The sequence below is a fragment of the Procambarus clarkii genome, chromosome 6 (genome assembly GCF_040958095.1).
Source record: "Procambarus clarkii isolate CNS0578487 chromosome 6, FALCON_Pclarkii_2.0, whole genome shotgun sequence".
Taxonomy (NCBI): Eukaryota; Metazoa; Arthropoda; class Malacostraca; order Decapoda; family Cambaridae; genus Procambarus; species Procambarus clarkii.
Window position 1 is genome coordinate 39,776,752 of NC_091155.1, and position 13,506 is coordinate 39,790,257.

Below are 13,506 nucleotides of genomic sequence, written 5' to 3' on the forward strand. Positions count from 1 at the left end.
TTCTACCCATTTAGATTTGATTAGTTTTTCCAATACTTTCACTATTACACTTGTCAATGATACAGGTCTATAATTGAGGGGGTCTTCCCTGCTGCCACTTTTGTAGATTGGAACTATGTTAGCCTGTTTCCACACGTCTGCTACGATTCCTGTACACAGGGATGCCTGAAAGATCAGGTGAAGTGGAATGCTGAGCTCAGATGCACATTCTCTCAGAACCCATGTTGAAACGCCATCTGGGCCAGCTGCTTTGTTCTTACCGAGCTCCTTGAGCATTTTTTCCACTTCGTCTCTAGACACCTCTATGTGCTCTATGTTGTTCTCTGGAATTCTTATTGTATCTGGTTCCCTAAAGATTTCATTTTGTACAAACACACTTTGGAACTTTTCGTTTAGTGTTTCACACATTTCCTTTTCATCTTCCGTGAATCTATTTCCCATTTTCAACCTCTGAATATTATCCTTTACCTGCAATTTGTTGTTTATGAATTTATAGAATAGACCTTGTTCTGTTTTACATTTGTCTGCAATCCCTTTTTCAAAATTTCTTTCTGCCTCTCTACTCACTGCCGTGTAGTTGTTTCTCGCATCTTTGTATCGCTGGTATGTTTGGGGGTTCGGCCTCTTCCTGTATTGATTCCATTTTTGTGTCTTTTGGTCTCTAGCCCTCTCGCAATTTCTATTGAACCAATCCTGTTTCCTAGTTCTGCATCTCTGTTTTGGTATAAATTTTTTTGTGCCTTTATCATATATTTCACAAAACTTGACATACATCTCATTCACTTCCTTGCCTAGCATCAAGTCTGTCCAATTATACTCACTAAAAAAATTTCTAAGGTCACCATAATGTCCTCTCGTGAAGTCTGGTTTTTCAACTGCTTCAACCTCCTTATTTTCTTCCAGCTTATAACGCATTGCATACTTTATTCCCAAAAAGACATGGTCACTTTTACCCAAGGGAGGAAGGTACTGAATGTCAAATATCTCTTCCTCCTTCCTGGTAAATATCAAATCTAGCATGGAGGGAACGTCCCCTTCCCTCATCCTCGTAGCTTGTTTAACATGTTGATACAAGAATGTTTCCAGGATGAGGTCTACAAATTTACAGGTCCAAAAATCTTCTGTTTTAGCTTCATATGCTTCCCAGTCTATGGATTTCAAGTTGAAGTCACCGACTATCAACAGTCGTGATCTATCGTTATCCGCTCTCGCTATAATCTCTCTCATTATTGTTATAAGACCTTCACGTTTACTATCTAGCTCCTCCTTTGACCATGTGCTGCTTGGCGGTGGACTATATGTATTTATTATCATTAGTTTATCATCCTCATGGCAGATCTCTAGTGCTATTATGTCAACTTCTTGTGGATTGGCAGTCATTATTTCGTTCACCTTTAGGTGTTCTTTTACCAGTACAGCAACGCCACCGCCTTTCCTAATTTTTCTGTCCCGTCTCCAAATTGAGTAGCCCCTTGGGAATATGACCTCATTTAAAATTACATCTTCAAGTTTTGTCTCCGTGAGTGCAACAATGTCTGGTGTCTGCAGCTGTATTACATCACTTAACTCCAGTATCTTCGATCTCACTCCATCTATGTTGGTGTATGCAATCTTCAGGAACTTGTTCCCCCTCTCCTTATTCTTCACTCCCCCTCTCTCTATTGATTTCGTTGGTTTGCCTTATGTACCACTTTACTGGTTTGCCTACCCCTATCACTTTGTAGAAAAAAAGAATTTATTTCTTCTTCATTCCTGCTCTCATTTAAATGTTTTGCCTCGGCGAGGTTCAGTTTCAGCTTCTCTCTATCTTCTTTTGAAAGATCTCGTCTTAACGACCACCCTTTCCCATCCTCATCCCTTTGCAATTTTCTAGCATTCCTTAGTACTTCTTCCATCTGTTTGGCACCGTTTAGGGTGATCCTCAAAGGTCGATCTTTCCCTTTTACGTACCTGCCTATTCTCCTGTAGTCGCACACATTCTCTCTGGTTGTAAGACCTTCCACGAGGCCAACAATTTTATCTACTACTTTAGCTTCTTCTACAGCTCTTTCTGACCTAGATGTTATCGCCTTTTCTTTGCAGCCAAAAATGATCAGGGACTTACTCCGATCACCTGTGTTTTGCACCAACTTCGGGTTAGATGCCAATTCTTTTCTCACTTCCAGCCTAATGTTTGTTTTATCTTGGTTGCTGCAGTGTTTGACTTCCTTTACTGCTTCTTCTATTTTTTCCTTCTCCTTGGCCACTTGTGCATAAGTGAGTTGCATATCTTTCTTGCACTGTTCTATAGTGATGATCATCTTGTGTCCAATACTGTTGCCTCTTACTGTTCAGCATTGGAAGAGCTGCTCTTATTGGCATTTGGCCTCAATGTCTCTTGTCACCATTTAATGAGGTACCTTGCGTCTTTCACCTCCAGCTAGATATTGCGTCTAGGTCATTGTGCTACCTCAATAGGGTGTTGGTATTTTTCTTCTCCTCGATTCTCAGTTGCCCATTTGATCTGTGATACGTTCTACCTGGATCTAGTTTTGCTGGCTCTTCTGGTTGTCAGGTGGAGGTAGCTTTTCATTCTTCTTCAGAAGTGCAAGTTTTGTTCTTTCAGCCCTCGTGGGGGATTTCTGTTTGCAGCTGTCTCCTTTTCTGATGATGAATGAATCATTTGGCTTCCATAGGGGTGCTATGGTCATTGATGCTTGGCTTGTATGGCTATGGGGTGCATCATTTGTTGTCAGGTTGTGGCTGTCACCACATGCATGGACCACCCGTAGTGCTTTAGTTGATGCATTGTTCCATAATCCAGTTTCCTTGGTTCTCAGGGCCAAGGTTTTGTCTGCTGTTTTCTCCATTATGTCACAGACTGATGTTTGGGCTTGGGGGGTTTTGGATGTCTTTCAAGGTTCTGGCAACTTGCTACCTGGATAACCCTTAAAAAAGGGTTAACCCTTTTTTAAATGGGTTAAACGTTTTAACCCACTTAAAAAGGGTTAAAACGTTATATGAAGTGGGACATTTAGCTCAGATTTTAAAATTTGCTGAAACTCTTTAAATGTTTTGTGCATAATCTACTAGGCAAATGCTCCAACTTTGTCTAAATAATACCAACCTAACTTGAAAACTTGAAAAGATACAGTAATAAAAAATAATTAAAAAATTGAATAATGAAAACTTCATATTTTGAACTCGGCTGCAAAAATATAAAATATCTATTGTTCATTTGGTGTTATTATGCTCTCAGAATAGCACATAATCTTCATTTTCATATATTTAGAATAGAGGTTTTCAGTACAGTCTACGGTAAAAAGAAAATTGTCAATATGGCATTTGAAATATGCGCAAATTTAGACAACAAAAGTGAACAACTCCAAAAGTTTAGGGTTTATGAAAAATCCATTCAATATGGATTGTAGAAAAGACGGCTGTGCACACTATATGTAAAAATGGTGAGAATTGGTCACAAACTTGATTTTTAGATGCTGAAGTAAGTTGAAATTCTAGTTATGGATATTATTGAAGTCAAAGTTATCGATAATGAATAAGGCGGTTCTAATTCATGAATTTACTTGTATGATTTAATAAACATTGTTTGGCATTCGTACTTAAATATGTGAAAGTTGTAGGTCAATATGTGTTGAAATGAAGTCAAGAAAAAATACCCCCCCCCACCCTGATGCACGCAGAATGAGCTCACAGCACTGCTGTTCAGCTTGTGACCACAGCATCGCCTAAAAATGCCATAATATACCTGTTCATGCTATTATGTAGCGATGATATAATTACAGAAGACCCCTGACTGTGATAAAACTGACCAGGGTTCTGATAATAGCAGGATTGTGGTGATATTTAACGCTGTGCTCCATGGAGGGAGGAGTAATGCTGTGGGAGGGAGGATGGTGACGTTGTCTTCTGACTGTGTGTGGCCACCTTTAATTGCACTCACCATACCAGCTTAGTGGTTCGCTATGGTGAACACAAATGTAGATACTTATATATAACGTGTGTATAGAGGGTATAAATGGCAATAGGAGTAGGTTGGGAGCCGCCATTTTGGTGAGGGAGGTGGCGTCGTCTGCACGACTTATCATGTTGTTTACTGATGACCACTATGGTCTTTGGGCACCATACCAGTTTACTTGTACAAGTATGGTGAATAAAACAGGTAGATATTTATATATAATGTGTGTATATAGCGTAAGAACACCACAAACAGTATTGTTGGAGGAGAAATATTAGTGCGTCTGGCCTTGAGGGCGGCCGCCACCAGCTGACTGTGTGAGTAGCTTCGTCTTTGTGCCTTTACTCACCATACAAGCTTAGATGTACAGTTATGTGAACAAAACATGTATATACTTGTATATAACATCTGTATATAAAAGCAAAAACAGTATAGTGGGAGGAGAATGGTGGCAAGTCAGGTGAGGTGAGAGAGGGAGGGAGTGGCAGCCAGTGGTGGGCTGCCACTGCCACTGCCACTCAGCATACCAACTTAGTGGCTCGTTATGGTGAACACGAATGTAGATACTTATATATAGTGCCTGTATATAGTGAATAAAAGCAAAAACAGTATTGTGGGAGGAGAATGTGGGTGAGTCAGGTGACTTGAGGGAGGGCATGAGTGGCTGGCTGGAACACGGCGGTCACTCCTCGTTACTTTTTGACTCATAATAGCAACTTAGTGGTTCGTTATGGTGAACAAAACAAGCAGATACTTATATATAACCTGTGTATATAGTTTAATAACCGACAAAGTATTAGTTCACTGTTTGATGAACATAATTGAATCAACAATATGCACACCATATTTTTGAGTACAGCGATGATTCACTCATTTTATTATATAAATATATCACACTACACACTATTGAATAATATTACAGCAAAAAAAACTATGAAAAATCAATCAGAGACATTGAAATAATTAGGTAATTATCTCTTTCTTTGTGGCAACTCCGGCCTGACAGCTGACGAGCAACAGACTGTCTGGTCTGTTGCTTCCTGAACTATAATGTTGCCGTGGGCTGAACTATAATGAGCCATACCCAAGACCCACAAGGCTTGCCAAACCCTGAAAGTAAGGACCAAGCAGGCCCAGGAACATTTGTAGAAAGACCTGATACCAAATGTAGCCATCAGGATAAGCACGACTATAAAGGGTTTCAATGACATGTTGTATATACAAGCATGCAAACCTTAGTGCACCCTGCAACAACAATCCCCAAATGCTCCCAACCATAGGGCTCTGCAGAGGAGTCGAAGATCCTTGAACTTCCCAGGGTGAGGCACACTACATAGTAGTACAGCCTCTTGGGCAAACTCCTAAATTTACAAGACATCACTGTCAGGGCAGAGACAACGTCAAATGAGTGCATAGGGAAGGGCTGCCCTAGACACTATTTGGTTACCCCTTAATAATGAACTTAAGCTCAGTTTTATTATCAATTAACAAGTGTTCCCAAAACACTTCACAAAAACCCCATTATTGGTTGATACATTATTCAATTTTTAAAAGCGTTCACACTTTATGAACCAAACTTGATTATTTTAAGTTTCAAGTCAATATGTGAAGGACTTCAAGGTAGTAAAAGAAATACACAAAGTAATTAAAAATAACATGACAAAACCATAAATCATCATAGGAATGACCTAACAATAAGAAATTCATAAATATTCTTAATGAACTGATTCTCTATATGAAGTGTAGGTCACAGTTCAAGAGCAGCAGCAGCAGTAGTAGTAGTATCATACCTGATCTTTTGAACATCTACACTGGAATCAACAAAGAGAGAAGCCAAAGCAGATTTTCCAACCCCTTGCATCCCCATCATTGCCACAACCAGAAAATTGCTTTGGTCCAGCAGGTATGGGCTGAGGTCGTCGCACAGACTGAGAGACTCGTCCAACAGACGCGCTGGGCCCTTCATAACCCTCTCTGGAGTGAGGGAAGCTGTGAAGATAAAAGTGATTCAGTTTTACATCTATATAGCATATTTTGATCAATTATTACAAATACTTTAAAGCGAGGTCATCAAACATGTGGCCCATCGCCCTTTTATGTGCAGGCAACTCACTCGCTGCTACACCCACACCTTAACCATCCAACTCTTATGTTAAAAATGCAACATATGAATTGGAAAATTAATTTAAAAAAATTAATCAACACAAAAGTAGTGTTGTGTTCACTAAAATGTTGTGCATGTAAGCCTGTAACGTAGGATGGTTGTGAATGTCACTCCAGTACACTTCAGTTATTTATGACTTAAGTAGACTATCAGATGAATTTTGTCACTTAAAAGTAAACACCTCAATTGCATTTTCTATTGCAATTGATACGAGTAGATGTAACCTATGCAGCAGAACTTGTAATTTTTATACATGGTGTTGATGGAAGTACAGTATGTAGTAACAGAAGAGTTTGTTGCATTAACACCAATAAAAGGAACACTAGGTTATTATATTTTTTACAAGTTTGATAAGAGGCACTGGAAAAATTAAGAGTTGATAAAAAACAAAATTTGCAAATGTGTTTAAGGATATAGCACATGAATGATGACTAGAAAAGCTGGAGTAGTTACTAAATTCAAATAAAATTTACCAGCTGAGAATACAAACCAAAAATTTTGCAATTTCCACTGAATTATACAGTGAAGTGCTCTGTATTAAAACATTAACCCTTAAACCTCTAAATGCTGTACCATAAAACCAGCGTTGAATGTAATGAAACGCCATTTTCTGGGTTAGTCCCGGAGGCTCCGCGGAGCTATTCATGGCTGATATGGATACATCAGTCGATGTAGGTGGAGTTCTAGCCTACTGGGGACCACGAGCCAGAACTTGGCCCCGCTCACAGAGGCACAAGGAGCAATGGCCCATAGAAATGCACATGTGATTTGGAGCATTCTATAATTGCCATCGACCAGGACAGACACCCAGAAAGGAAAGCGCCACAAAACAAACCCCTTTTCTGGTTAACAACAAATATCGTCAAACGAGTGGACAGAACTCCCCGAAAGAAAAACAAGCAAACAAGCAGTGAGCCGGTCGGCCGAGCGGACAGCACACTGGACTTGTGATCCTGTGGTCCCGGGTACGATCCCGGGCGCCGGCGAGAAACAATGGGCACAGTTTCTTTCACCCTATGCCCCTGTTACCTAGCAGTAAAATAGGTACCTGGGTGTTAGTCAGCTGTCACGAGCTGCTTCCTGGGGGTGGAGTCCTGGTCGAGGACCGGGCCGCGGGGACACTAAAGCCCCGAAATGATCTCAAGATAACCTCAAGATAACCTCAAGAAGCATGACATCCCAAAGCCGGTTGTAATCCTGTATGTATTCAGGTAAACTGGGTCATTACATTCAACGCTGGTTTTCTGGGGGGAGCCCCTTTGGCTCTCCGAAGCTAACTACCCACAGAAGAAAAACATTGGGACTTACCCGGGAGGCGGCCGTTGCTAAGGCGAGACAACTGCAGCCAACACGAAGGCGAGACAACTGGCTGCAACCGCCGACCCAAAACAACACAGGCCCGACAAGGCCCCGAGACGTGCACGAGGCAACGAGCAGCCAGGACCCTGTTCGACCGCCAAAAGCCCCATGCCCGAGTGTCAGCCCAGGACATGGCGCCAAAGACGGCAGCAAGAGCAGCAACCTTACGAACGTCATGGGCACGGGGATAGACCACAGACTGGCTGGCCTGAAGAACTCTGCAGATGACCTTGGAGACCCGCACCCGTGAACAGGGAAGAAAGGAAACCGGATCAACCAAAAGCGCGTCCCCGGACACAGAAGCTGTGGCGCGCAATAACGGCGAAGAGACGCCACCGGACACAAAATATGATGCACCCCCAGGCCCAACCAAGCATCAACAACCCAGGGACCCTCCGGAAAGCAGCAGTCCCATTCTTCGCCAGAAAAGAAGGAAACAGCTGCAGACGAACAAAACCAGTACGAAGACCGAAAGAGCAGAAACCCCTACGCCAGAGGAGAGCATAAAGCTCCCCAACCTGTCACCCCAGAGGTCAATGCCAACAGAAAACAGAAAAATGCCTTGGAAAACAGTCCTGAACCGAAGGGGCCACAACAAACCAAGGAGAAGAAAAGAGCACTCTGTCCAATGACCAGGACGGCTCAAGCGGCACAAGAGAAGGCCGGAGGGAAACAATGCACGAGACAGCTTGTGAAACAGCACAGAAGTAACATCAATACCGAAAGTAAGCTGAAGCGGCTCTGCCAGCGCCGCACGATACGAGGCGACAGTATGGGGCAAGATGACGGCCCCAAACCTCCACAAGAGAAGACCACGCCAACAAACGCAGCTACCAAAGAAGGGACAGAAGGAAAAGGAAGGACCGCCAAAAACTCCACACTGCCACCAAGAAGAAGCACGCAGGTGGGACACCATCAACGAAGCCACCCGACCACCAACAGAAGATGAAAGACTCGAGGCAGAACCGAATCGGCCCCGCCATGGGCCAATTGAGCCTAGAAAGAGGCGGAGCCGCGGGAAGATCTCGGGTGCGACCATCACAGAGCCAGCAGAGTCGGAAACCTAAGCCGACAAAGGAGGAGATGGAACGTCCGCAGTACAGAAAAGCATCCCAACACCCGCGAGCCCGCCAGGAGATCGGAGACGACAGTCCTGACACATGATTCTAGAGACAGGAAAAAAGTGTAAAGGTATGCCACCAGACCAGTACCCAAACCAAGGAGTACAAACGACGAGGACATGATCACCACATTGAGGAGTCCCATAGGAAGGGATAAGGCACTGAAAGACAGACTACGGGACCCCAGGGGCATGCGCACCAAGGGACACCGGTGGAATGAGAGCCCAAACAAGCCAGAGAGACATGGGAAAGAAGTATCGCAGTGTCAGGGTAGAAGACAAGCGGAACGCATGAGGAAGCGATGTGGTGGAGGATGACACCACACACAGCTTCAAGTGCAGATATGATAAGAGCCCAGCAGGCCCAGGAACCTGCTCGTGAGCGAATGACAGGTGAGAAGCGGGACCAAAAAGCCAGAATTCAACTCCCGCAAACACAACTACGTAAGGACAATGAGGTAAGTACCATACAGAGAAACCAATGTATATGGAAGGTCTAAGCCAGGCACTGCAAGACGTGCAAGGAAAGAGTGACCCAGATAAGACTACGAAAAACCGGGCCCTGACCCCCGTGCAACCATTAACTCAGATGAACAAGTAAAACCCCAGGAAGCACAGAAAGGCCAAATAAAAATCCACAACCAATCCCCAACACACATCCACAGCATGAAAACAGTAGTAAAATGCCCCCTCAAAACATCCAGACAGGAACACTTACGCCATAACATACACCCCCACCACTGTACCTCGTAACCTGGTGGAGGTGAGGCCCTTATCTGGACTCAAGCATGGACTGGACATGCATAAGAGTGGGACTGGTGGGGTATAAATAAGAGCCGCCTCGTACGGTCCAATAGGCCTGCTTCAGTCATCTGTGGTCCGATGTTTGGATATACGTATCCCAAAACACGAACCAGCACCTGGCCGAAAAAGATGCCAGACCGCGTAAACTCGCCTGCAGAACGTAGGCACGAACGTGTCAACACAACGTAGCCGAGAAGATTCTGGGAGCACCGCCAGTGGAAGAAGGCAGAGCTGCACAATGCAGGAGAAGAGGAGGGTAGAGGCGAAAGAGGAGCCACACACCCATACGCAGGGATAACACAGCGTCCTCCCCATAGCAGCACGCCCCCAAGAGCGTCCTCTCCAGAACGCCCCCAAGAGCTACGGGACACAGACTAGAGAATTGAGAAGAGCGAAAAGCGAAGCACCCAAGAGAAAAAGGGACGCAAAACCCCAGCACATGTGCACACCGCCCATATCAAAACAAACAACCATGGCGCATGTGCAGCAAGGATGCCAGACGTGGGTCACCAGAAGTCGTAAGCTGAAGAAGAAACCACGAAAGAGAGAAAAAAAAAGAGAGAGAGACAAAATAGTGTTGTTAACGACCGAATCCCATATGAGAGTACACAGAGCAGCCGCCAACCATACTCGAAAAGAGCAGGAAGGAGCAAAAAGAAACATAGCACAGCTTCCAATTTGGGCTACAAGGAGCCCAATCTGGCAACCCTGTGCATGGAGACAAGAGACAAACAAAAAAGAACGAAGCAGGATCGAAAACAGAGAAGCTTGGAGAAGGACCAACAAGCCCCAGAAAGGACTGGAAGACGACAGACGTTCCAAGAATATGGGAAGAATAAAAACCAACCCGATGCTTCTAGAACATAAAGAAGCAGGCACGAAGCACGAAGGCACGGAAAACAAAGTCGCACCCGAGACCAAAAGTCATGCAGATTCCTGAGAAGAGGGGAACAAAACTGTGAAGGCCCGTCATCAGAAGAAGGGTAGAGAAACGGACTCAACGGAACCAAGGGACAAGGAACTGATCCTGGGGAGGGGCTGACTCCCAAAAACATGTATGGAGAGGGGAGGGGGTTTAAGAAAAAAATCCACTCCTCGTAATCGCGAGCCCCACCCAGAGGGCAGAAAAACCCAGTCGGGGTCGAAACGTCAGCCCCCCACCAGTCCCGGGAACCCACTAGGCAGGTCCTGGGGCCAAGCCGTTCCCCCAAAGCCCCAGCCTCAAAAGAAAAGCCCGGGAAACCAGACAAGAACTAAAGAAAGGAGCCCACTGGCAGACTCATACAACACAGCTGGAGGGACAGGCTCGAATGCCTCTGTCGCTCCCCGGAAGGGGGAATCCCCAAGACTGCCCGAGTCTAAAGACCAGCGAAGCCCCGCCCCGAACCCACAAACGGTAAGGATCCGGATGCAGGGAGGTAGGGGGGGGGAGGGCCATAGCAGGGGGAAAGACAAGAGGGCACGGAAGGAACAAAACCAAAGCATCCAACACTCCCAAGTCCCGTCACACCAACCAAAACAGGGCAGCCCCGGGGCTCCCGGGAAGCAAACTACCTAGCGTGTTGCACCACCGACACTCAACTTGCAACGCCCGTGTTGCTTGCATCCGCATAGTCAGCATAAGACTGGGTAATCGAGCCACAAACAAGCAACAAACCTCGCAGGGCTCTGGACCAAAGGTGTCACCGACCCCACAGGCAGCAAACGGAGGCGAAACAGTGAGTCACCCTGAGACAAAGGGACAGAGCAACCCTCGAACCCGCACAAAGCGAGGGAGGGGGGGCTCCGGGCCATATCCATCAGACCCACGCTCCTCCTTGGGGTTTCCCAGGGTCCTGAGCGTTTACCTACAGGGACTCTCACCCAGGTAATCCCAGGCAGGGTACTGCAAACCGGTCCCCAAGTCTACCAAACAACTTTCTAAGAACTTAACCCCCGGGACGCGTACAATCACAAGGACCTAGCAGGGGGAACCACCGGAAGAAGGAAGAGTACTCAGTACACTGGGGGTAAGAGCCAAGGCAGAATCCACCCCCCACCAGGCAAAAAAAAAAAAAAGGAAAACCCTGCAAGAGAATAGCATACCCACGCGGAACAGAGCTGGCCGATGTGATTGGTGAAAACAACCTGCGCAGTATCCTGGGCCCCACCAGTGCAAACCGCCCCTTATCCCAAGGCAAACAAGGGAGACAGAACACCCTACCACACAAGGGGTGGCAGAAAACCAAACAGTAAATGGCCTAGCAGGGGAAGAACCCAAGGAACTTGTGGAAGGTGGCTCCAAGCTCCAAGGGCAGTACTGTACTTACAGGGCACCTAAGGAAGGAAACCCTAGGCGCATGCAGCCCGAGTACTGGAGAATCACTCCTGGCTCACGCACCACCTAGAAGACAGTCACCACACTCTAGGTACAGTGATGAAACAACCACCGGAGCCAGAACACACGATCTCAGCCTCTAGCATCGGCCGAAGAACTGATGGTGGATAGTCGGCGCGGTAGGTCTGGGGCTTCCCCTTCTCCCTCCCGGAGAGGGGGGGAGCTGTACAGACAGCGGTGCAGCGACGTGTGATGTCGTGATCGTTTGCTCGTTTCTTTTTGGGTAGTTCTATCCACCTGTTCTGCTTGTGGTAGCAATTTTCACCAGAATAGGGGTTTGTTTTGGGACGCTTACCTTTCTGGGTGCCTAACCCGGTCGAAGGCAGACATAGAATGCTTCCAACCACACGGGGGGTTTCTATAGGCCATTGCTCCCCTTGCCTCTCTGAGGGAGGCCAGGTTCTGGCTCGTGGTCCCCGGTAGGCCCATAGAACTCCATACACATGACTGATGCCAAAGTCTGACATTAGCATATCAGCCTGGATAAGCTCCGGGGGAGCCGAAGGGGCTCCCCCACAGAAAAAATTGTTTTAAACACAACTCACCTTCCATCATAAGAGGCTTTGATGCTATTTGGTATTGTTGGTTAGATGAAGTAGATCCAGGGCTCACAGTAGGGGCTGAGTCCTTCCTGAAACAATATTTATTACCAAGATAAAATTTTACTGTGGAAGAACTAAGATTTTTTTTATAAAGACTTCCAGTTCTACTAGAGGCTTCACTGTTTGGGACCTTGTGTCAAACCCGATTGCAGGGTAATATACTTAAGAAGGAGGTAGGGGGGGGGTGGTAAGGAGAAGCAAATTTAAGAAACACTACTTTTTCTACGTGCTGAAAACTCGTTAAATTAACAGAAAAATCTCTGCAACAGCAAAATAATGCCTGAAGACATTTGATAAAGGCACTATACTTAATTGCAACTTATCTCAAGACGCAACAAATTGGAGTTCATCCTATGCAAATGAGATTTATTGTGCAACTCATTTCTGACAGGTCAGTGGACACTCAGTTATAGGCAGATTTTCAATGGAATACAGCAACTGCATACAGCTCGTGTGTTGATACACACGAGCTGCAGCCCGTCCTCCAAAAATGGGGTGGTAAATGTAAGAAGACAAATTAGTGCAATTATGTACTATTCATAGCAGTTAGGAATTGTACTTATTTTCACTTAGTATTAAATCGTACTGTCAAATATATTGTGAATATTTGGGTTTACCTGAAAAACTGAATAGAAAACCACAACCTCACCTAACCGTCTTAGTTTTTGAAGATGATAATTTTATTGCTTCTTAATTAAAATTAGTACTTAACCTATAGCTATATTGATATTACAGTTTTATAAAACTAATAAAACAAAACTAAAATATATCAATAAATTGTAAAGTAACTCAGGATATTTTAAAATTTTGTATAAAATCTATTTTGTTTAATAAACCTGAAAAAGAAATTCCCGATATTTAAAACTTGTGTATTGCAAATTGAAATTGAAAACTTCATCCTAAAATTCTGAGTGTCTTAACAGAAAACGAGGAGAATTAAATCGGGGGAGGGAGTTGGGTAAATGTAACAGCCCCATAAGTGCAATTATGCACTGTTTATGACAGTAAGAAAGTGTACTTATTACACTTAGTATTAAATCGTACTGTCAATTCGGAGGATGGGTTGCGAGCTGTGTATCAACACACGAGCACTTTACCTCCTTGATAGGATGTGACCTGTCTTAC

General features: G+C 44.8%; 1 protein-coding gene across 2 annotated transcripts in view; it reads right to left on the reverse strand.

The window, feature by feature from the left end:
• LOC123754118 (nonsense-mediated mRNA decay factor SMG9) overlaps positions 1 to 13,506 on the reverse strand; it is a 117,839-nt gene that overhangs the window by 69,528 nt on the left and 34,805 nt on the right. For both annotated transcript variants that reach the window (XM_045736314.2, XM_045736315.2), the window contains 2 exons: positions 12,325 to 12,410; positions 5,746 to 5,944 (listed from right to left, as the gene is read on the reverse strand). In XM_045736314.2, the coding sequence (XP_045592270.1) occupies positions 5,746 to 5,944; positions 12,325 to 12,410 (285 nt within the window). The remainder of the gene's footprint in view (positions 1 to 5,745; positions 5,945 to 12,324; positions 12,411 to 13,506) is intronic.